The sequence below is a fragment of the Tachysurus fulvidraco genome, chromosome 4 (genome assembly GCF_022655615.1).
Source record: "Tachysurus fulvidraco isolate hzauxx_2018 chromosome 4, HZAU_PFXX_2.0, whole genome shotgun sequence".
Taxonomy (NCBI): domain Eukaryota; kingdom Metazoa; phylum Chordata; class Actinopteri; order Siluriformes; family Bagridae; genus Tachysurus; species Tachysurus fulvidraco.
This window is the reverse complement of record NC_062521.1, coordinates 6,764,073-6,791,246: the sequence shown is the minus strand read 5'-3', so window position 1 is coordinate 6,791,246 and position 27,174 is coordinate 6,764,073. Positions and strand designations below refer to the sequence as shown.

The following is a 27,174-nucleotide window of genomic DNA, read 5'->3' as shown; positions in this document are numbered from 1 at the left end:
TAAGTATTTGCTTCTCTCATGACATACCGCAGACAAAACTTTCTCCTCCAGCAGATGACCTTGTAGCAGAAGCTCTTAAGAAGAATGAAAGAACGAATGCTTGAATTCTTCAGTGCTATGCCCCCGTAATACCCTCATTTTTTATATATATTTTATAGTTTGTTTTAAACACAATGTGTTTGAAACGAATACAGATATTCATGGTTTCCAAGGCTTTCCACAGTTTTTTATTCTTTGAGCTCTCGTAACAATCCTCGAACAAAAGGACGACTTCAGAAGAGCTTGTTCATTAATCGTGTTCGTTCCTGTGCATGCGTTTGCAGCATCCTTAGTAACTGCCTGGTCAGGGCTGCCGTGGTGTTACTGCCTTTGTTTATGTTTAGGAATTGAATCATTTGTTAGAAAATAATCACAGGCAGGTAATTATGACCAATTATAAACTTGGGTGATGTAGCTGAGATTGAGAAATTGTCAAAGCCAGAATTTACAAGATTTCAGTATTTCCACCTCTGGTGGTTTTCACCTGGGGGTTTGTCAGTAGTAGTGTCCACATCCATCAGTATTCGGTTTTGGCTTCAGCGTTTATTAGAAACTAATACGGATGTGATCTGTGTGTCTGTAGAGTGTACTCTTGGACAGATGGCATGATTGGGCTCAGGGTCTCGCTTACCTTGCCAGTGATGTTTGTAGTCACAGGTGCGGGACAGAGCGATCATCATTGCACTGTAGAGGGGCAGGATCATGGCACACAGGCGCCAGCTGCGTCCACGGCCGCTCTCGGTGAAACAATGCAGCTTCCCCGCCAAGTAAAAGGAGGTGAATCCCAGGCCAGAGAAAGCGACTGTGAAAAGGGGGAAAGTGGGAATAAAAGAGGATAAAGGATTAACAGAGAGAAAATCAAGTGGAAAAGAAACAGCAGGACAGAAACCCAGGAGATTAACATTTTAGTTTCAGCCCATAGTCCTTCTCCTTTTAGTCTCTTATCTAAATGTTTCTGCTTCTGCAACAATTAAACAGGCTTTGAAATATGAGCAGTATTCCACTACCCACGTCAAAGACCTCGAATCAAAGCTACACTTAACACTGAAACAACAAAACCATGAAAAATACAATCACTGAAAGCTCTTCACTTTCACTCGCATACCTTTTGCTGTACGCCTGAGAAGGGGGGGGGGGGGGGGCGTTTGGGGGCAGCGCTTAGATTTCCCAAGATTGTAACTCATGTTCTTTCACAGCATATTGCAAGAAGGAAAAGAGTTCTCATTCCCAGATGCAAAGCTTTTAAAATAAGACTTTCTTTCCTAGGTAGACTAATAAAAGGTAGATTTGTCAAGCATCACAAAAAAAAAACAACAACTATGAATTGTAAAGCATCTCATATACAGTACATACCGGATTATAGATTAGAAATCTAGTCACAAACAAAAAGTGTTTGAGGTTTCAGGTTGTCTGCTGTGGATGACACAATGGTTTCTAACTGTAACCGTGCCTTGAATCCGTCGCTCTGTCATGCAATATACTTGAGTTTCATCTAACATGATTGGTTAGATTACACATCGTCGTTCTTCCCAACACCACACTCATCATCGCACATGCTATCATAGTGCATAGTCAAACTGAGAAGCCAATTTCAAGCTGTATTGGTTACAAACATAGACATTATGCCTACTGACATGAAAATATAGATCAGAGACAGAAACAGTATGTGTGTATTATTTGGAAAAAAATGCAGATGTGTGCAGGTGTTTGTGCAGAATCAGGTTGAGGTAGTGGGCATATTCAGATAAGTCCAAGCTCTGATCCTTTGTGTTGTCCTTGTTAAAGATCTGAATTGCCGGCAGAAGGAAACTCCTCCTCATTCTCTCTGCTTTTGGATTTAGTGACTAAGTGAAAGCACTTCCCTGCCTGCAGAAGAGATAAGAGATTGTTTTGGTCCCATCATGGTTGAGGTCCTTCACTATCTTCCTGGCATTGGTCCAGCTGTGCTTGCTGTAGATAGACTGCAGGTTAGGGAGCTCAGTACAGACCCTTTGGAGACCCCAACTATCTGCTTGGTGATGTGAAGCTTCCTGTCAGGATGCTCTCAGTAGTGCAGGTGGAAAAGTTCTTTAGCATCTGAGTCAGAAGGTTCAAGTCCTTCAATTGACTAAGGTGGTAAGACTCTGGCTTCACTCAGGACCTGTTATGGTCGTGCCACACAAACTTAACTTCTTAACGTTAACACCTTCTTAGCGTTATAGAAGTTTAGTTAATGGTTCTATTATATTTTATATTTCACCATTAATAATTTTCCAGTCTGAAGTAATATCTCCATTCATGTTGCCATTCTTTAATAGTACTGGAGTATAGATGGAGTGGAGCTGAGGAAAAAGTATGGCAAAAACTGTACTTTCCTAAACTGTTGAAAAGTGTTTGTCATCCTATTAACCTTAGTTCGTATTAAACTGATGTTTTATCAAAAAAGATTCAGTATTTGTTTTTTCATATGGAGTGAGGATGCCAGTCAGACCATTCCGTAAGAGCCACTTCAGAATATTGAATATAGCCACATTATTGTCATGTCTTTTCTCCTTTCAGTGTGCGCTACGCTTATTGGCATGCGCTGCACGGCTTCAGCACAGATAACACCACTTCCTCCTTTTTTGGCCCTTGGCCCATAAATGCCTTATTGCCCTGTTGTGCATTGATTGTTCTTATCAGCTCTATATTGGTTTCTCTTCAGTTTGCCTGTTTATATCTTCAAGTGTCCCAGTTTCTGCATGAGGTCTTGTCTAATTATTCCTAGTTTCCTTGATTAGTTAGAACTCCTAGTTAGAAATCCTGATTTTTGACTTGTGCTTGTTTTTCCGCTTCTTGATTATGGATTCTTCCTGCGTTGTGTTGCCAGCCGGTGTTCTAACCCATGCTATGAGCTTTGACAATGATCTCTGGACTTCCTTCTATGAAAGGAAATCTTTTCTCACACAATTACATCTTGCCTCTTCACCAAACCGGCGTGTTAGTGATTGTAGCTGCATGGCTGTTTATTAGCATATAATCATTAGCAATGCTAGTAAGGCAGATTTTTTTTTTTTGCAAGGAGGGGGAAAAAAATCATCAGCAGAGCTTGGCTATGGAAAAATATATATTTTCATTCCAAATGTGTGAGACTGTAAGGCTGAGAGGTGGATTTAATGGCCATAGCTTTTTATTTAACGACGTGCGCATATATAGATCTAAATCACGAAAAAAGATCAGGATGAAAGAACTCTTTAGTCATGCTTCTTATACCAGCTTCTTAAATTAGATTTCAGCACAGAAGTGAGGAACATTTTCCTCTTAATTATGCAGTAGTGGAAAGAAGACAAACCATACGGACTTCAAAAGCTAAAAAAAGCTGTAATAGTAATTCACTGGAGTAAACATGAAAGCTGTGATCAAGACTTATGGCTTGTGCCTGAGTAAATAAATCATCTGAACAATTACGTGAACAAATCCTATATAAATGATTGATATATAAATGTGTAAAATTGGCTCAGCTACAGAAAGAATAATGTTAGCTGGATATTTAATTTGCCTAACATTAAAACTAGGTTTCGGTAGCTGGCTAGGTTTGTTAGCTAGTGAGCTCATGTTAAGTCAAAGTTGTTGTCCTTTACGCTTTATTCTAAGTGTCACCCACAAGTGATCGCTGGTGAACATCAAAGTGGCATTCAATACAGCAGGGCTGTCAAGTGTCACGCACTGAGCGTGACAGTCCCGCATTTGGGTCTTTTGTCCCGCAGAAAAACCTTTTGACTATTTATCATATATTTATGCCGCAGCACCCAAAATGTATCTGTCCGCACCGCTGTCTCTATGGAATCGGGCAGGAATCAAGCGCGATTCAAGTTCTTATTCAAGACACTTATCAGCCAATCAAAAAAAGAGGCTACACAATAGCCAATCAGGAAATAGCATTATCTGGGTAAGATTTAACGCAACAACCAATGGAAAATGGTCATTTCGATGGTCGGTTGAACAAAACCTCAACACGAAACAGTGGTGTTTGGCGCCAGGGGATGGGGGGGGGGGTGATGGGGGGTTGGAAATGTCACTCTTGCCTATCTTTAAAACTTGAGAGCCCTGATAAGTTTACATACTGTAAAAACATCTGGCCAAGCTATTCTGGCTAATGGCTAACCCAGGCTGAATGCTAAGCTGTGAAACGATCAAACTCGCATACTTTCTTAGTAAGATGCCTGATTTGCAAAAGCTAACCCTACTATTCTTTACTCTGGAAAACCATTTAATTTGAGTTAAACGTAAGTCATAGTATTTTATAATAGTAATAGTAATAATAATATAATAGTAATTTACGATAGAATTATTTTGAACAAACGACCCATTACAGTGAACTAGGTACTTAAGCACTGTAACGAGTTTGATATTTTCCTCATTAAATGTGACGTGTAAACATTATGATAAAACAAAATAATGGACTAGAATTCTTTCTGTCCACTGCTGAGTGCTTTTACTCGCTGAGGTAATTGAGCTATCCAGGCCACTCCATTAGACCGGAGAGGCTCTGGTTATTCACAGATATCCACAAGAACCAAAGTAGGACAAGCATAATTATACTTCATACATATTTATAGCAATTTAAGAAATCCTTCGGAACATAAACAGCGGGTTAATGAGAGCACTGGGTCATTAAACAGAAATGTGACTTGCTCAGCCAGTCTCTCATGTAGCAAGGTTACAGTAGAGGATTTAGGCACAGGAAACTGGGTCTTCTATATGATACAGCAGCTTTTTAATCTGTGCAGTTTTCTGGAAGAGGAAGACAGGACAAAAGAGATTAGAAGTGCAGTTGTAAGCATTTTCAAACAAGTTATGTATCTTGTTTGTAATCTTTTTAGATTCATCGTATTGATTCTGACCCAACAACCAAAACTAATCATCTTCCGAATATAAATGAGATTCCTGACTCTATAAAAACATGCTCGGATTGAAACTATGACGTGCCACAGGAAATTGTGATTTGAGCACGAGATTTTGAGCTTTGTGCCTGATGCCAAGGATGTGGCAGCTATTTGAAAAGGCAGCAGGACAAAAAAGTGTACACAACACAGCCCTGATAAACAAACACACAACAAACTCAAAGCCCTGGTTTCTTTTAAAAAAAATCTGATAGTAGTGAACTTTATATATGCAAAGTTGGTCCACTGGCTACAAGAGATACTGTATAAAAAGTCTACACACCCCTGTTAAAACTGGCAGGTTTTTAATGTACACTTAATGATAAATCACCTAAAAGTTAAATTACACTGTATAAAAATGCAGTCAAAAACAAACATTTTCAGGAATATATATATATATATATATAAATATACGTATGTATATGTGTATATATATATATATATATATATATATATATATATATATATATATATATATATATATATATATATATATACAGCTTTATAATTAGTGTTTTCAGAATGAACAGTGAATCAAATGTAATGTTAAGAATGGTGTTGGTTTTATTTAACACCGCTAAAGAACCTATTGTCCCAGTTTACGTTTATTACATTTGGCAGACGCCCATATCCACTTACATTTAGCTCAGTGATACAACTGAGCAGTTGACGGTTAAGGGCCTTGCGCAAGAGCCCAACAGTGTTGATGGGATTTGAACTCACAACCTTTTAATCAGTAGGCCAACATCTTTACTGCATGAAAAATGGTAAGCTCGGCGGTTATCTTCATACAGTTGTTAATGGAATAATTCTTATAATAAAGATCAGCTGCAGCTGTAGGATTTTCTTCTTCATCTTCACGGTTTCGTCCTACTGCCTAATTCATGAGCCGGAAGAGCTCACGTGGTAAAAATCAGAAGAGGGGTATAAAAAAATGTATAAAATATAAGATGTACCATAAAAAACCCCAAAGGCCAACTGTAACAAACCGAGAAATTGGGGCAACGTCGTAAAAAAAATAACTACAGGACGTCCCTCTAAAATGTATAAAAGGATAAAACAAAAAAAAATCCCATACAGGCTAAAAGACCTACATCAATATTAAAGGAGCTGCAGGAAGATCTGATGAGTACTGATTACTCTCTGCATGTGATAATCTCTCATATGGTTCGTCTGGGATATGAGGTAGGGCAGCAAGACAAGTTTTTCGTCACAGAAACACAAAAGTTCAGTTAAATTACACACAAATCACAAGGCAAAATATGTTACGGACTGATAGGAGCAAACAAAAAGGTATGTTTGGACCAAAAGCACACCGTGCCCACTGTGCAGCATGGTGGTGGTAGCATCATGCTTTAAGGCTGCCTTTCTTCAGTCAGAACTGAGGTTTTTGTCAAGGTGAAGGGAATCATGAATAATTAAACACCAGTCAATTTTAGTGCAGAACCTTTAGGTGTCTGCTTGATGGAAATCAGCTTTACCTTTCGGCACGACAAAGACCCATGCATCCAAATCAATAAAGGAATGGCTTAACCAGAAGATAAGTATTTGAATGACCTAGCAAGAGACAAGCAACCAAAATCTAACTAAGTCTGTGGAGTGACCTGAAGCAGACTGTGCACAGGAGATGCCCTGACAAGTTACGAATGTTTTTACAAGTGTATTGCCAAGTCAAGATGTGCATGCTGATTTACCCCTAACCAAAAAAGACAAAAAGTCATGTAAAACGAATAGAGCATGACAAAAAAAACAACCTAAAAGGGTGTGTGTGTGTGTGTGTGTGTGTGTGTGTGTGTGTGTGTGTGTGTGTGTGTGTGTGTGTGTGTGTGTGTATACAAGTGAAGCATGGGAAAGTCTGCTTCCCAACCACAATTGATACCCATACAGATCTTTATATATAAACACTCAAACTACTTCTCTAATAGGACTAATATGCTAGTAGATAGTAGATAGCTAGCTAGCTACCTTATATGGTTGAAGAACAATTGCTCAAAAAATGTTTAAAAGAAGGAAAAAGCAAAGCGCATTACCGAACCATTAGCTATGTTATTTTACACTGTACTGTATTATTATATCCTGCTTATTGTTGCATCAGTCATGACTCAGGTTTATGAGGTTAGTTTATGGGTTTGTTTGTGATTGGCTCGGAGCATTACTGTCCCAATCCAGAGATGAAGCAATGTGATTATCTGAGCTTCTTTACAAAGAAATCATAAAAATACAATTTGTGTCACCATTATGATCCTTTTGGTAGCCCGACTCATGAGCAGAAACATATTAAAGTTTGATCACTGAAAAATGGCCTTGCTCACAGCAGCATCAGTGCAAAAAGACTTGATGAATTTATTAAACACTCGTATTAAAACTTTTTTAATATATATTGCAAAATCAGTAATAAATAGTGTATGTAGTTGGAAAAAGTTCTTCACTTTTACAGAAATGTTTTACAATTTGTTTTAAAAACCTTTATAATATGCTGTCACCATCAAGCTGAGCAAAAAATAAATAAATTATATACATACATACATACATACATACATACATACATACATACATACATACATACATACAGTACATACATACATACATACATACATACCTACAGTACATACATACATACATACATACATACATACAGTACATACATACATACATAAATACATACATACATACATACATACAGTACATACATACATACATACCTACAGTACATACATACATACATACATACATACATACATACATACATACATACAGTACATACATACATACATACATAAATACATACATACATACATACATACATACATACATACATACAATACATACATACCTACAGTACATACATACATAAATACATACATACATACATACATACATACATACATACATACATACATACATACAGTACATACATACATACATACATACATACATACATACATACATACATACATACAGTACATACATACATACATACCTACAGTACATACATACATACATACATACATACATACAGTACATACATACATACATACAGTACATACATACCTACATACATATAGTACATACAGTACATACATACATACATACATGCATACATACATACATACATACATACATACATACATACATACATACAATACAATACATACATACATACATACATACAGTACATACATACATACATACATACCTACAGTACATACATACATACATACATACATACATACATACATACAGTACATACATACATACAGTACATACATACATACATACATACATACAGTACATACATACATACATACATACATACATACATACATACATACAGTACATACATACATACATACAGTACATACATACATACATACATACATACATACATACATACATACAGTACATACATACATACATACATACAGTACATACATACATACATACAGTACATACATACATACATACATACATACATACATACATACATACATACATACAGTACATACATACATACATACATACATACATACATACATACATACATACATACCTACAGTACATACATACATACATACAGTACATACATACATACATACATACATACATACATACATACATACATACATACATACATACATACATACATACATACATACATACAGTACATACATACATACATACATACATACATACATACATACATACATACATACATACATACATACATACATACATACATACATACATACATACATACATACATACATACATACATACATACATACATACATACATACATACATACATACATACATACATACATACATACATACATACATACATACATACATACATACATACATACATACATACATACATACATACATACATACATACATACATACATACATACATACATACATACATACATACATACATACATACATACATACAGTACATACATACATACATACATACATACATACATACATACATACATACATACATACAGTACATACATACATACATACATACATACAGTACATACATACAGTACATACATACATACATACATACATACATACATACATACATACATACATACAGTACATACAGTACATACATACATACAGTACATACATACAGTACATACATACAGTACATACATACATACATACATACAGTACATACATACATACAGTACGTACATACATACAGTACATACATACAGTACATACATACATACAGTACATACATACATACATACATACATACATACATACATACATACATACAGTACATACATACAGGACATACATACATACATACATACATACATACATACATACATACATACAATACATACATACATACATACATACAGTACATACAATACATACATACATACATACATACAGTACATACATACATACATACATACATACAATACATACATACATACAGTACATACATACAGTACATACATACATACATACAGTACATACATACATACATACATACATACATACAGTACGTACATACATACAGTACATACATACAGTACATACATACATACATACATACATACATACATACAGTACATACATACAGGACATACATACATACATACATACATACATACATACATACATACATACAGTACATACATACATACAGTACATACATACAGGACATACATACATACATACATACAATACATACATACATACAGTACATACATACAGTACATACATACATACATACAGTACATACATACAGTACATACATACATACATACATACATACATACAGTACATACAGGACATACATACAGTACATACATACATACATACATACATAAATACATACAGAAAGTACATACATACATACAGTACATACATACAGGACATACATACATACATACATACATACAGTACATACATACAGTACATACATACATACATACATACATACAGTACATACATACATACAGTACATACATACAGGACATACATACATACATACATACATACATACATACAATACATACATACATACAGTACATACACACAGTACATACATACAGTACATACATACAGTACATACATACATACATACATACATACATACAGTACATACAGGACATACATACATACAGTACATACATACATACATAAATACATACAGAAAGTACATACATACATACAGTACATACATACAGGACATACATACATACATACATACATACAATACATACATACATACAGTACATACATACAGTACATACATACAGTACATACATACATACATACATACATACATACATACATACAGGACATACATACATACATACATACATACATACATACATACATACAGTACATACAGGACATACATACATACATACATACATACATACATACATACATACATACATACAGATTCACAAGATATGTACATTCATGTAAATTAAAAAACTTTCATACATATATGAAATATTATATAATGAATATAATACCACTCTTCTTTAATATCTCTAATAATCAGTATAATAAAGATATTTGTATATTTTAGTAATCAAAAGTTTAGAGCTTTGGGTCTTTGATTTGAGAGGTCATTTAGTGTGGCTTGGGGAGAAAAATGAATGTGATACCTTTTTTGTTGTTGGTGTTAGGTTTTCTGTACACTTTATGGCCAAAAGTTTGCGCACACCTGACCCGGAAAGGTTTTCCACTAGATACTGGAGTGTGGCTGTAGGGATTTGTGCTCATTCAGCTACAAGAGCATTAGTGAGATCAGAAGTTAACTGACGTGTTGGTGTTGTAGCTTAGGTGTTAAGGTGTTGGAATAGTGATTAGAAGGTTGTGACTTCAAATCCCAGGTCCACCAGACTGCCGCTGCTGGGTCTCTGAGCAAGGCTCTTAACCCTTAAGTCATATAAACTGACATTTAAAAAAAAGTCCTCTTTTTCCAGTAAAGGAAAACTGTATACTGTAGCTACAAAGTTTCTATATTATTGTGTGCTTCTAACATTGATGAACAGTTTGGTGAAGAACCACATATGGCTGTGATTAGCTGGTGTCCACAAGCTCTTGGCCATACAGTGCATCAAGGATAATAAATACACTTACTAGGTTTTTGTACAGATGTGCAGAAATATGATTGGACCCTTTAATTAAACAGAAGCGGTATTGCAATAAAACTTACTTTCTTTCAACGATTAACTTGTTAAGATCTACGGGGAACATTGCAAAAGCTAATACCCTTGCGCTGATCTTGTACAGATTGAAATCGACTCCGACAAAACTCAAATCCGCCTCATATATCTACTGCTCTGATATAGTAACTAATTAAGTTCATCCCGGCGCTGCAAAGACACTTCTACTTAGTGGAACACTGCAGAGATCGGTGAGTATCATGAATAGAACTTTTTGCAGTTTATTTAAAACTACGTTTACTTAAAACTAAGGTGCATTAAATGAAATTTGCAGCCTCCACTGTTCTCTATAACACATGCACTCATCACACTGTCGGTTACAGTGACGTTTCCTCATGTAATACAACTTCCACTAGTCATTAAATGAAAGAAATATTTTAAATAGATATCTGTATTAAGCTAAGTCTTGATCCGATGTTTCGGTCATTTTTTATCCGTATAGAACTTTTAGCTAAAGGCAATGGAAGGTTTTGCGTAAATGTTTTCTTAGGACAAACCTAAAGATTTCCACCGTTATGAAAAATTTGTTGTTTTATTCTCACTGATTTATCTCATACCATGTGATTATGTTGATGGACAACAACCAGCCATTTAGTGAATCCCAGAAAAATCCATAAAATCTAAGACTCACAGAGAGCCGAAAGCAGGAACTGTAGACAAAATGGCAAAGGAAAATGTATGAGCCAGAGACAGAAGTAGAAAGGAAATACTACTCTAGAAGATACGAGGAACCAGACTGTGCTCATTAGAGTACTATTAGAGACATTTTCTCCCCATGTCCTTGGGTTTCCTACAGGCTCTCTGATTTCCTCCCACCTCCCAAAAACATGCCATTAGGTGTACTACTGTAGCTAAACATCCTCTAGGTGTGAATGAGTGTGTGCCTCAGGTCCTATACTGGGTGTATTTCTACTGTAGCTCACACCAACTGATTCTATCTACTTATCAGAATCAAACTGTTAGCTTTAATGATGAATGAATGAACTCTCCAGTGAAAGAACGTCATTAAGAAAAATAAGCTCTACACATCTACTGTACATAACCTCTTTGCTACCAGTATAAAGAAGATCTAGTCTCGACAACTGCCTCCTGTCTTTTCCATTGTTACACAAATCAACAAATCAAAATGCAACAAATCTCTAAACTACTTATAATTCTGTCCTCAGGTGATTAAACCACAACGCTCCTAATCAAAAGAGAAAAAAAAAAACAGAATCTAAAAATTACGGCTCAATCCACTCGTTTAAACACACTTTCACTTTTGACGAAAGTCATTAACATGTACAAGGTTCATTCATATTCATACAGAGATTCAGATTGATGCACACGCTGCACGCTAAATTACATCCATGCATTTTGGTTATGCATGCCCTCTTGACATTTGTACTGAGAAATCAACTAAGTGCTGCTACTCGATGCTGTTTCCCGGCTGCAGCGTTTCATTATCAGGTCCGTGTGTTATTGGTGCTTAGAATTCTGAAAGACACGCCGAGATATTCTCAATGCTCTAGTCTGGCTATTTAAAAGGAAACTAATTTATGTCAAATGTAAATCCTGGGATCTACTTAACACACCACAATGTTTTTGCCACATGACCATATACCATGCTAATTAACACACACACACACACACACACACACACACACTGTACTGTGGCAGGAAGGGGCGGGGCTTGCGCTGTGTCTCTGCAGTGAGAGGGAGGTGTTTTTTTTTCCTCCTGTGCCTAATTAATGAAATGAGCTAAGTGTGTAAAAGGCGAGAACAACACAAAAGCTGCTACGTTTATTTTGAAGATCGTTGAGTTATCGTTCGTGTATTGTGCAAATAAAAACACACATGAGCGACGTCCATCAAGACAGGTACATTCATAAAACTAATGCCTAGTTGATCTATAATAGATTAAAGGTTAGCACTGTAGATATTCCATCTACACACTTTTGCCAGGTCTACATTACTCCATATCTTCTTTCTGTTTAGTGCCATGTTTTTTATCCCATCCTAATAGACATGAATGCAGTATTTGTGTATTTTCCCGGGGGGCATGGTGGCTTAGTGGTTAACACGTTTGCCTCACACCTCCAGGGTTGGGGGTTCGATTCCCACCTCCGCCTTGTGTGTGCGGAGTATGCATTTTCTCCCCGTGTCTCGGGGGGTTTCCTCCGGGTACTCCAGTTTCCTCCCCCGGTCCAAAGACGTGCATGGTAGATTGATTGACATCTCTGGAAATTTGTCTGTAGTGTGTGATTGTGTGAGTGAATGAGAGTGTGTGTGTGCCCTGCGATGGGTTGGCACTCCGTCCCGGGTGTATCATCCTGTCTTGATGCCCGATGACACCCGAGATAGGCACAGGCTCCCCGTGACCCGAGGTAGTTCGGATAAGCGGTAGAGAGAGAGAGAGAGAGGGAGAGAATTTTCCCCCTGTCTACTGTATATACCTGAGCTAAATCCCACTCCATTCGGTCACATGATCAACCTGGTTCCTTAGTTAAAAGGTACAACTTTGCTTATTTCTAGGAATTCAAAGGAACAAAATTTTTTTCGTAGAAGATTTTTCCTGTCATCGACTGTTCATATTATAATGTCTTGCGGTATTGCGATGATAAATGGTAAACACTGATACGAATACTGATGTGTTCATTAATTCTGCATCTCTAACTTCTTAATGGCATAGTTTAGGACACTGGAGTGGCTTCTTAGGTGCTGAAATAAAGATTTCTCACTGTCAATATCACAAAAAAAAAGCTAGAATATCACATAAGCATATAAATAACTTTCCACTCCATCCCAGGCTTGGTAGGAGAATACAGTTAGTCACAAATCATTGAAAGTTTTGGGTCTCATTTGGGAAGAAGCGCTTATCTGTTCGACCCACCGCCACGAAAGATTTGAAGGTTAAAAAGTTTCGACAGGCTGCGAATGCATTTAGTTAGAATTGCTGATGTCTGTGTTAATAATATACAGGCAATTTTCACTTCGCAAAGCCCACCTGGTGCTTACACATACAGCTCCCAGGTCTTCCTTCTGCATTCGAGTGGGATGTTCAGGAGCGCCGATGATCGGATTCTGTTTCATTTTCAGTGCTGTTTTTTTTTTAATGAAGTTTTTCGATTACATAGAGCTACTCGAATTAGGGTTAACAATTAGATATGCACACAAGAAAATGCTGATTCACTGAAATTAAGTGTTTTGGGTTTTTTTTCTTTGCTAAAATAAAACTTTTTAAATTTAGGGGGAAACACTTATGGAAGAACTACACTATGCGATATAATAAGTGTTGAAAAGTACATTGAAAAAGTTAAAAGAAATTGTTAAACAGCTGATTGTCAGCTAAGGTTAAATTTCCTACTTTTTTCGACCAAAGAAAAAAACTGGTCATGAGCCAAGGTGCAAGTTTGTCAATGATCCCACTGTGTGAATCCCACCGTTTATTCACCTTGCCATATTGGCCAGTGGAAGACGTGGACCTAAAGTGTCATGTGCTTAAGATGCTTTTTTTATTTTCCCTGACCAGCTCTACAGCTGAGAAAAGTCAGTGAATTGCATTAATATTTCAAACCTATATGCTCTCGAGGTTGAGTACAGTACAGTATGTGCCCTGGCCTGCTTGCCCAACTGTTTCTGTTATTTGGTGGCTATTCAATCCTTCATCCCCTTGGCGTGAAGCAACAGATTGCACACAAGTATACTTTTGTGCTATTAGCTGCCTATGCTGTCACAAAATTCAGACAATTACACAGAATAAAGGGTATATCAGCGGTTACAGACGTCATTTCGCCTGTTTCCGAAGAGTCTGCACCTACAGATCAGTTCCTTATGACAGTTCTAATAATGTGTGAAGTCTAAGCTTTGTAAATTCCCTTTTTTTTCAGCCTTGGTTTTTTTCTTTGAACTCATGCATGAAATACATGACAAACAAGCCATTTGATTTGAATTGATCTTATACACTAGAGAAAAGGGAATGTGCCAAATATTAAGCCTTATTCACAGAAACCTGTTAATCAGCATTACGAGCTCTTTTATATTTGAGTTCTCATAAATGAATGAGCGTTATTTTGGATATATTTAAATAGAATCGCATAAATAGAATAAGACCAAGGGTCTTTATTATTCACCACTCATTAAATATCGGTAGTCACTATTTTTTATTAAACTTGTTAAAACACGTACAGTAAATGGCCTGCTAGGAATTTAAGCTTATAATGAATTTAAAGAAAACTGTTAATAGCATGCAAAATGCAGCTCTGGCTGTGGATTACTGCAAGTTTGAAGCGCAGACAGATGCTGTATTTTCTGCCTGTAAAGCAAAGCATTAGTGTTGCTTCTGTTGGGGTTACGATGATGCACAGCTACTAGATCAAAATGACACGCAGCTTTGCTATGCGCTGTAGAGGCCAGTTTTATGGTGTCATCTGTGCTTAGACTAAATGCCAGGTTCGAGGTGGTGGTGCAGGTTTTAATTCCCCACGTATGACTGGTGAAAATAGACCAAAAAATACCCTCTCAACTTCTAGCAGGTCCAGCTCTGTACAGTGACTGTGAGATCAACATGGTCACACTGTAAACAGTATCAACTAGAGTTTATCAGGTTTGGCTTCAGGGTAAATATACACACAAGTATTTCTGAAGTATTTGTGATTTCTATAAATCACACTCTAATAACATTTTAGATGCCTTTATTATGCCAGTCATTTCAGTTCACCACGAACTCACCTATCGAGAAGGAAAAAAACGCCTCACCGTCTTAAGTAAAGTTGAGTTTCCCAAGTCAATAACTCCTGAGCTAAACACTGTTACTACACAAAACCCGGTTGTAGCTGCCTCTCTACATTACTATGACAGAAAAGAGATGTTATTTGTGGAGTAACAGCGTTTAGCTCAGGAGTTATTGACTCGGGAAACTCCAACCTGTTACTATGCGGCCAACTTCCTGCTCCTTCAGTTCTCTCCAGTGCTGGCAAGCTGATCCTATATTAACACATCCTACTACTTGCTTTATCGTAAGCCTTTCTTCGCTTTCTTTCTTTGTTTTTATCTTCCATGTCAATGTTAAAACCGTTTTCTGCTAATGTCACACATGCGCACTGGACACTCTATGCATATTGAAAAGCCCCGCCCCTTTTTGCTCATTGGCTACACGTTTGTTTTGATTTTTGTTTAGTTTTCGGCCCGACTCAGTTTTCTGAAGCATTTCTCAAAAATCGGAGACCCTACCTTTAAGAAAATAATTATGTATTTTCAGCAAGTTTTGATACCAATTTTCTTTCAGATCAGTTATTATCCCTATTATCCTAACTTGCTGAAGGTTTTCTGGATTAAATCATTATCACAATACCTGCATAAATCTGTGTGTGATTCATTTCAGTTGGATGTAAATGAAAGTAAACTGGGGCATGTCATTGTTAGCAATTCTGTGTTGTGCTTTTTTTCCATGTGTTTCGATTCATGTCTCCATCCGTGGCCTGTCATTGGTTGATCCCATGTGTTTCCTGATTAGTTTGTGTATTTAAACCATGGTGTGTCCTTGTTTGGGGTGAAGTAATGTTCGGTGTACTGCAACCTGACTCAGCACAGCGTTTTGTATTGCTAAAATATAACAAAAAAGCTAGCTACCTCTCTAATAGACTCTTTAAACTGCAGTTACTGTCTGTCATGTAATGCAAAGTGAAGTCATCAAAAAGAGAGGCTTTACAAAATGTAAAATGTCATTTATTTATTTATTTGTTTGTTTGTGTATCAAGTGCTCGGCTTCAATAAAATCCCGACGCCTACAGGAATCTACATATTTCGACAGGTCGTACAAGAAAGCCGACTTTATTCGCCGTCGTCCGTCTCTGTGACCTGTTCATCCAGGATCATGATTTTCTATTAAATAAACCTCTTTCTTTTGCTGAACTTCAAAATAGCTTTTTAAAGCTCAAACCATTTCATTTACCCAGTCACTGACTGGACAATAGAGTCAGCCTATGAAAGTTTTGGACTCCTGAGGCGACTAAAGTTACTTACAGAAATAAATAGTGTGCGCATCAGCACAATACACTCTCCAAGGTGTTTCAAAGAGATATTACACTTACAGGAAGAGTGGCTGCTGGGAAAACTCTTCCGGCCCTCAGACACCAGACCCGGATCTCCTGTGCACAGCATTTTCGCGTTCATCTGGCCGTCTGGGAAGCAGCGGTGAAAGTAATCTGGTCTTGGCCTGCAATGTAAAATAAGCGTAAAAGCCCTTGGGTTTAAAATATTGGGATCAATTAGACTTCCCTTGGATTTTAAGTATTTGCTATTTGATTATAGATTAAATGCACACTTCTGTATAATAATATAATATAGTAATAATGATTCAATTTATTACCGGGCCAGTAATGTAATGAAACGTCAGGCTTGGATTTCTTTAAATGCATGGTAAATACATGTCAGTTAAAATGAGCCAGACTTACAGAAACTGCCATGAATCCAATAAAGCTTATACAATACTTATTTTATTTTATGGCTTACTCTATTTCTTTTTCGTTTCCGCATAGTTCTGCTACTTTACGTACTGGCAAGACAAAGTTTTGCATAACATCAGTTTAGAAGATGTCATTAATACAATGAGAAATGCTGATGCGAACAGAAATACAAAGCGAAACGGTGTATTACCTGCCAACTATCAACTTAATGGTGTTTGTGAAGACGCCGTTCAGCGCTAGTGCAAGAGACACAGCTGTAGAACAGAAGATATATTTGATTTTAGACAGAAAAATAAAAAACATTCAGACAAATGACTAATATCCATGCGAAGCTTAGAGAGCATACAGTAATACCACTTACATTGGAGTTATATCTGTTTACGTTAATGCTCTGGAGTGTAATTCACTCTGTTAGTAAAAATCAGCTCACACTTGTTTACAAGCTTGTATGGTAGTTTCACCCAGAAGTGGACTGGTTCTTCCTGACGTCTCGGGGAGTCTTAAGTCTGGCTGTTCGATTACGGTTCTATATCTGCATCATTATTGCTGCTTTGTGACTCTGTCTATAATTAAACAGTTCATTGATGTTGAAAGTAACAGTGATTTAAAATGTCACTTATCCAAAAAAAAATTTTTTATTATATGTAATATATATATACAGTATATAAAGTTGTAGAATTTTCAGATGCATTGCAAAAGTGAAATTAATTGAATATATATATATATATATATATATATATATATATATATATATATTTATATATATATATTTATATATATATATATATATTTAATTAATTTCACTTTTGCAATGTATCTGAAAATTCTACAACTTTATAAACTAACCCTAAACTAACAGATTTGTCCTGTGGTACCTGTATTATATTATAGTCTTAGTATTATAATATTCTAATCCCTTGATGTTTAAGCTTTGTTTTTTTTTTTTTATTTCCTCGCAACTTTGAATATTATTTATTAATTCTACCTGTCTGCAAAAAACTCCCTTTGTCTGATATTTTCTAGTATGTGCATAATGAAGAATTTGCTGTATTTCAGCTTGTTGTCTCAATCATCTGTTACACTCCTTATTCTCCATAACGTGTTAAAATGACGTGTTAATTCACCATAATTATATTCACTGCTTCATATCTATAAGTGCTGCATTATCAGAACTGTCAGGCATCACATCATCTGTATATATTACACACACTACTGCTGCTATATATTGTACAAAAAGCATAATATTGCACAATATTGTTATTTGCACTCCCACACTTTATGTACATAACCGATCAGTCATATTCTATATTTATATTTAATACTCATTCTGTCTATATTGTATCTCATCGTCTGCATTGTCTTGTATAGTCTGTATAGTCTGTATAGTATAGTGTTATTTATGTCTGTACTTTTGAGAGTCACAAACCGCTGGAACCAAATTCCGTGTGTGTGTCAACACACTTGACCAATAAACCTGATTCCGATTCTGAAATGCTGCCAGGCATGCTAATGCTAAATGCTAATCCAGACAGCAATGCTAATCCAGTCCACAGTCCATGCTCTCATTCACTTGCAGGGTTTCCCGCAGCGCTTTTCAGTTAAGGCGGCCCGCCTAAGCTGGGAAACCCTACCGCCTTAACTAGGTCGTCCAAAAAATAATAATTCCGCTGCACAAAAGGCCGTCAAGTGCATCTCGGTGTGAATGAGCGCACACGCGCGCCACACGGCCGAAATGAGAGAAAGACGTGGTCCGTCACTGTCTAGAACAGGGGTGTCAAACTCAAATTCACAGTGGGCCAAAATATAAAACTGAGATAAAGTCACGGGCCAAACTGAATATTTATTGAAAAATTAACTGCAAATGATATGTAATGTTCAACCTTTTTCATATAGAAACAAACTTTAGTTTTGCTTAAATACAGGATTTGGAACAACCAGAGCTTGATATTACAAACACATAAGAAATTAAATTCGAAATAAAAGACACATCAGTGGTGTTCATTAAAGGTCCGGGCAGATTCTGCGATCTCTGCTGCCACAATAAAGCTTTACAGCCTTTACAGCAGCTTCACTTTTTGATTTTGCTTTCATGAACATATTCTGCTGGGAAACCTGACTTTTTTTCATCTCCTCCACCTTCTGGAGCTTCTGCTTTACGTCCAGGTCCTTATAGTTCTCATAATGTTTCGTTTCATAGTGTCTTCTTATGTTATATTCTTTCGTTATAGACACGTTAGCTCCGTTAGCACATAAGACAAACAGGTCTGTCCTTTATATTCATTTGTTATTTAAATTTTATATTTAGTGTTAAATAAATAATTGTTAAATGTAGTACAGAGGTCTGTGGTCTATCTAGCAAAGAAGTGCCGCCCCGCCCCTAGCCCCGCCCCTAGCCCCGCCCACCCCTACCGCCTTAACTAACAAATTTTCTGCGGGAAACCCTGACTTGAAATCCCACAGCTGCTTCTCATTACCACACGTTTACTTGTCTGTGTCTATACACTGTGACCTCTCGCTATCATTCCTTAGAAGGTCTCACATTTCTGGGTTCATTTCTGAGCATCATTTTCCCCGCTGATCGACCTGCGATGTCTGTTTGACCATGATTCACTTTAGGATTTTCGAAAAAAGGTAATAAATGGTTTGCACTACAACAAATTGCTTGGCTAATCTTTATTCATTCTGCTTGACATATCTACCACACGTCTCAAACAACATTTTCTTGATGATGTCGAGGCATGAATGAATTGTTTTATAGTTATCATCCCTTTTATTTTATTTATTTATTATTATTTTTCTTCTTTCCCAAAGGCAGATCAAAAAGCTGGACTATATGGAACATCTTATATTTCTTTGGTAAAGCAAATTACCAAGAGACTCATTTATGAAAATGTGTGTAAAACAAATGCTAAATTTATGCCGAAGATCCACCTGGACACGGTGTTACAAGGCAGCTGTACTAAACACGGCCGTGCTGAATCGCATAAACACACACCCTCAACTCACCATATATGACACACACAAGTTCTCTGTACAAAGCACAGCGCCCACAGACATCGTTTCAGACGACATGGAACATACCAAAAGGTCCAAGATGATCTACTCACTATCGAGTAAAGATACTGCTGATGGAGCAACAAAACCAAAATTATTTAGAGTGCGCATGCTGTTTAGCCAATTACAGTCTGCGGCACTGTGCTGACATGAAACTGCTGTGCTTTTTTTTTTTTTGCTTTTTCTGCATTCCATCTTGATGTGATGTAATCTCACAGCCTGAGCGATACAAAAAAACTAAGACGTGTCATTATCTCGTCTCGTCGTCAATTTCTCTTTGTTGTTGTAAGTAAAAGACCTAAAGGAAAAAAAAAACTGCAATTGCACCGGGCAAACGAAATAAACCGATGATCCACTCCTCAGTCTCATCATGTGCCAAATCTTCAAACAAGGCAAAAATCCCAGCTGAGCTTAAAAGTGTTCCTTTTATAAAAACTTAACAGTCCATCTTCGTGTCTTCATGTGAGCACTGAAATCAGTTATTTATCTCTCAGGTTCTGCCGATATTATAGACATGAACATGATGTTGAGGTGAGATATGAATTAAAATGATATGTATTAACAGCAACACCATGTCTTATGCTATAGTGCACTATTCATTTCTCTTTAAAATCTCTAATGACTTTCTGTCTCATTTACATTTCCAGCATTTAGCAGACGCCCTTATCCAGTGCGACTTACGTTTTTATCTCGCTTTATTATTTTTTATCTCGCAATTGAGGGTTAAGGGCCTTGCTCAGGGGCCCAGCAGTGGCAGCCTGGCGAAGGTGGGAATCGATCTCATAACCTTCCGATTGGCAGTCCAGGACCTAAACCACTAGGCTACCACTTCCCCCCTGTAATCACTCGGAAAGTAAAGACTCACTCATTCACTTATTCTCTCTCTCCATCTCTGGACTCGTTTCATTTCAGTGTATATTCTGTTCTGCAATAATCGTAATACAACACCATCACCTAAACCCACTGTACAATGGTGAATCATCCGAGCAGCAGATTGTTGCAAAGGCCCGTTTACTCCATCGTGATGCCACTATTACCCTTCTAAATTTGCCAAAAAGAATTCCAGCTCACGTTTGCTGTAATAGAATCTCTTTTTATGCTTTCCTGACTCTATAATTGTAATATTTAACACTCTGTAAGATTTTAATCTGTGAAGTGCTGTACTGAGCAATAGTTTTCTCTCACTGGCTCGGTTTAATTGGATTTGTTCTCAGTTTTCTACCCTAATGGCTTCTGTTGTGCTTCAGGCTCCTTTGAGCATTGATACAGAACAAAGCAAATAATAATACATAGGGTCTTGGTGCCAAAATGAATAAATAAATAAAGCATAAAAGATTGAAACGGAATTTAAATGGACGCCTGAAGGCCATGCTTGCAATGAAATGTCTAACCTCCTGACAGAGTTTGTGTCGGGCGTGACGAGGACTGCTTGATCAAACCGAACTTGAGGAGGTGTAATAATTAAATAATTAATGCACTTTGTTTCGCGTTTTAACGAGCAGTTGAAAATCCGTAATATCTGAAACGGCTTTGAAGTAATTTCAACTTGAATCAGAGCTTCGTTTTGCCATTAGAGTTCATTCTCACGAGTTACTAAATGCAACTGTAAAGAAATGATCACACTTCAACAGCATGAGCGTGATTAAGCGAGGAATGGATGGGTGAGTCCGCTGTTCGTCAGCTTGACTCCTGTCGCTTTCATTCGATTTAAATCAGGAAATAGTTTACTTCACACTAACTGCTGTACAAATCGTAGAACAGATCAAACAGAAGGTTGTTTGATTCATTGTTTGATCAACAGCGATGTAGCCCCCCCACCTGTGTAGTCTATACAAGAGCACCGCTATGTCACGGCCATCAACTTGGGTGGATTTTTTTTGGTGTGCCTCATGAGACAGCACTTAAACAGGGAACTTAACAGGTTTAGATGTTTTATTGGCACTTTACTGTCATAATAAGTGGATTGCCATCATAAACAGGGACCAAGGGACTCTCAATCAATGTAAAAAGCACTTCATACAAGATCAAGAGCTCATGAAGTTGCTTTGCTAGTTATATTAACGTTAGCTATATTAGCTATGCCGCAGACATTGGAGTTGGAGCTGCACTTGTTACGCACGTCTGTCAAAACTATACATGTTCTGAACCATGTGGCTTGGCTTCGATGTTCATCTTTATCTTTTTATACAAATAAAAAGATAAATTAAATCTCCAAATGAATTAGTTTAGACAGCTATGTTTTCCTAGCTACTGTATATGTGGGACAAATGGGAATATACAGTAGCAGCCACAAATATTTCTAGAAACTAATTAGATGATTTAATCTGTAAGGCAGAAAAAGTCTGTGCTCTTAAATGCTTTGAATCTCTATCCAGAACAGACAGGAATCAGTAGCAGGTTTGTGTATATGTAAGCCTCACATGACTAAAAGGCTAGAAATGGGGAAAATATTCATTCATGTGCTGATACTGTTCTTCATTGAGGAGGAAAATCAATAGTGAAAACAGATCCTCTGAGAATAAAAACTGATTAGAATTTTTATATCCTGCTCGGATAAGGATAAGGATTGATCAAGGTGCCGAAACTATACTCTGTTGAGGATGAGAATCGCACGCATTGGGCCGCATGTTACCGATAGGAACAGTTCCATGTGTGAACACTTATGGAAAAAGTCACACAATCATATAATTATACAACTTGTATACGTTTATTTTGGCCCTAAAGGAATAAAGGATTCAGGTTGTGCATCTTTCCCAAAAGCTTCTTGTTCTTATTGTTTGAGGGTGACGCATTTTTAAAGAATTGATATACTGTAGAATATAAAATCACTTCAACCAACAGATAGACTGATTACATTTTTCCGTTATGTTTCTCTTCGAAGGCTATAACAAGGTACATCGATGCAATGAGAAAAACATGATTGCTTACATTGTCCATAAAGGTTTTCTAAAGACATAATCAGCCATTAGGAGAACAGTAATAAAATACAACAATTAGAGTCGAGCTGTGCGATAAATTGGTTCTCGGAAAAGGAACAAGGAAACAGCAGTAAATCTTTACCAATGGTGGATTTCCTTAGAACTAAAAAAGGTAAGAGCTTTTATTCTCCTGGACTTACCCAAACATGCCTCTTTGATTTCGGTCTTGTCTGTTCGTCGTATGATCTTTACCACGAAGATCACAGCCAGAGGAGTCAGGAATGATATAGCCTGCATGTGTAAGGAGAAAAAAAAGTCATAATGCGAAAGAATCTACTGCTATTCATGTCGGACGTGTATATGATCTATATATTAAGCATGTAAATTGTAAGTAGCTCCTTTTACTTGAATTACACTTTCATTATTACCCGCAACTGCTTCACAGCTGCATTTAACATCTAATCAATAATTCTAATACGCTAAAAATTCTAGAAATCCTGGCTCTTTTCCAGGAAGGAAAAATAACTTAACTAAATTGCATAATATTAAACTTACTAAAAGATTCATCCCCTGGAACAAATACTCCTCAAATCAGTGTTTCAATAGTGGCAGAAAAAAAAGGGATGAAGATAATGTCTTATTAACTGCCATCTGCTCAAGCAGCTCATATTTCAAATGTGTTAAAAAAAAAAAAAGGTTCAGGATCAGATGCTCAGGCTATGTTTGATGCATACAGAGTGGCAATGATGAATGATGATGAACATTTTGATCACGAAGGCTAAAGATTCTTCAGACTGCAAATTGCTAAGAGCCCAAGAGATATTTAGTCTTTGTGTAGAACATGTATTGTGAATTAAGAAACTTCTGAAATTGTTAGATTTAAAAGAAATAAATTGTGTGTGTGTGTGTGTGTGTGTGTGTATATATATATATATATATATATATATATATATATATGCACAGAGAGAGAGAGAGAGAGAGAGAGAGAGAGAGAGATTTACTTTTACAATTCATATTTTGAATTATATGTCTTTTCAAGACATTTACAATTCACATATTTACTTATTTAATTATTTGCGATATTATTATATAGTAACCTGTGATGAGTACAACTTTTATACTTATATATTTATGTTATGTAATAAATTTCTGTAGTAACCGATCATTATGAAATAAACCCAGATCAGCTTACTCAACAGTTTTCATGATGAAACTCAATCTCATTTCCACATTTCTGTGGGATTTGGGCTTGTACAGTACCATCAAAACAACACTAGTTCTAAGCGTAATATTATACTTTGCATAATTTTGCATAATATTACACGTCTCAGTGAGATCTCGCAGCGATGCATCATTCTAAAATGAAACAATATTTACAAAGAACTACAAAAAAAAAAAAAAAAACTTTCGGTGTGAAGTGTATAAAATTGAGAAACTGCTCATTTGGTCTGAGGTTTTGTGCTACCATTAATCCTCCTGCACAACATTGAAAGACTCCCAGTTCACATCCACTTACACTTAACACAAGACCAGGGGCTTTTTTTTTTGTTCTTTTCTTCTTCTGCCTGAGTAATTACTACCAACCTGCAAATGTGTTCATTATTTTCCCTTTTTGCTCAGCACCAGCATGACCTTTACCTGCTGTAATTAATGGCTAGTGGGCTGGAGGCTTCGGATAGAAGAGACTCCTTGTATGCTGGAGCTTTTTAAATAAAAACAAATTACCATAATTGACATGACTAATCCTGTTTTAATCGTGCAGATGGTTTGGAGGTGTCACATTAATGTCTGTTTTTAATCTTGACTAACAGGATTAGTTTGTTATATCTTGCAAAGTCTTGCCAGTGTCATTTTGCACATTTCCAAGCCGTTGCCTTTGTTGTTTTTCTTTCATAACATCGCTAAGCTTTTCCGTCGCCTCTCTATTGCATCCTACGGTATAATATTCAATGATCGAGTTCATCAACTGTGGATGCTGGGATATTTTTTTTGTCACCCGGTAGCTGCTATGTACTTGTTTCCACGTCTTTGTGTATGTGACAGGGGTAAAAGGAAAATAATTGTTCATTCTTTTGCTATCCTGAGTCACTGGCCTAAGTACCATAAGGCTAAAGGCAAAATGTGTGCCTGAAGTTGCATGAAATTGTGTAAGGCAAAAAACGAAACACAGTCTTCGTAATCTCAAGTAGAGAAACATTGAATAATACAGATATTTACTTTCAAACCAAGACAATTGTATATGGTTGGTATACAGTATAATAACGCTTTATATAAGATATTTGTGTATTTCCTGAATGTGCTCTGAAGCAGGCATAAAATAAAAGTTGTTTTTTTTTTTTTTTGATTACTGAATGATAACCGTACTAAAGGCACAAATATAAAGTTCTCACACATTCTTATCCTCATGTTCTCAGTGTGGCGTACAGGCAATAATGTTACAGGCCGTATAAAGAGTTATACAACACTTAATGATTATTACCGAATAAAGTCATGTTTATATTCAGACTATAGACCAGGTAATAGTGTAAACATCTCCTTTACAATTAATAAAGTTCTACACGCTGAAGCATTACAATTTTCCCTTCACAGGAACTAAGATGCCCAAACCTGTCCCGACATGACAACATCCCGTGCACAAAGTGCGCTCCATGAATAGGAGACACTCCATGGCCTCATCCTTACTGAGGTGTAAACACCATTGAGACTGAAACGCTGACTGCACCCCAGATCTCCTCACTCAATATCACAAATAAAAAGCTCTTGTAGTTAAATAAACAATAAACAGAAAACCCCACAGCCACAATCCAACATCTACTGTAAAGCCTTTCAAGAATATTAGAGCTTATTATAAGCATAAAGAGGGAATTAATCTGGAACGCACCTGATGCATGCACCCTATGCGTGTGTGTTAAGTACGTGTGACTTATATGGCAAGAGAGCTTACAGAGAGCTGTAACCATAGCAATCTTTTGTTAGACATTATAACGTAATAACCGAGGATGACGCCAATGTATTCTTTGTAAAACAAGATAAAGAAACCGTGAAAAACATGCACCTTCATGACAACAAATTTTCTTCATTGCATCCAAGTCACTGTGCTTACATTATAGTAAATAAGTTCATCTAGTTCAACATGGTGATAAATTAGGATGTGCTAGATCGAGCTGATAAATGAGTGTATGCTTTTAAACTGAGAAATTAATGATTGCATAATCTACATGCTTTTCACATTAATAATCGTTTCTCGCTTCCTGTCCGTGACAAACAGCCCATTTATATTCGAATACTAGTAGATGTTTGTTTAAACCGCCTGTCTATAATTCATGTCTCATTACTTTCAGCTGTACCACTTCTGTGCTTCGTTATATTTTTAAAAACATCAGTCTGGTTTAACAGCCTTCACTTTTTGCCTCATGTCCTTTTACTTCTAGCGGTCCCCTTTCATTTCGAACTAGTTTCTGAATCCTCTCAGTTGGGTTTCCCCTAATATACAGTCCCCCTTGTAGCCCACCCAAATGTACATACCCACACGTCTGTTAGAAATCTGATGTCACGCAGATCAGGTCTAGGAGCCGAGATGATCAGAGTACGTCTCAAAT

At 36.7% G+C, this 27,174-nt stretch overlaps 1 protein-coding gene across 1 annotated transcript in view; it reads right to left on the bottom strand.

The window, feature by feature from the left end:
• plpp4 (phospholipid phosphatase 4) overlaps positions 1-27,174 on the bottom strand; it is an 85,096-nt gene that overhangs the window by 7,316 nt on the left and 50,606 nt on the right. Inside the window, exons 3-6 of the mRNA XM_027165644.2 lie at positions 23,776-23,866; positions 17,794-17,857; positions 17,229-17,353; positions 671-841 (exon numbers count right to left, since the gene is read on the bottom strand). Coding sequence (XP_027021445.2) covers positions 671-841; positions 17,229-17,353; positions 17,794-17,857; positions 23,776-23,866 — 451 coding nt within the window. The remainder of the gene's footprint in view (positions 1-670; positions 842-17,228; positions 17,354-17,793; positions 17,858-23,775; positions 23,867-27,174) is intronic.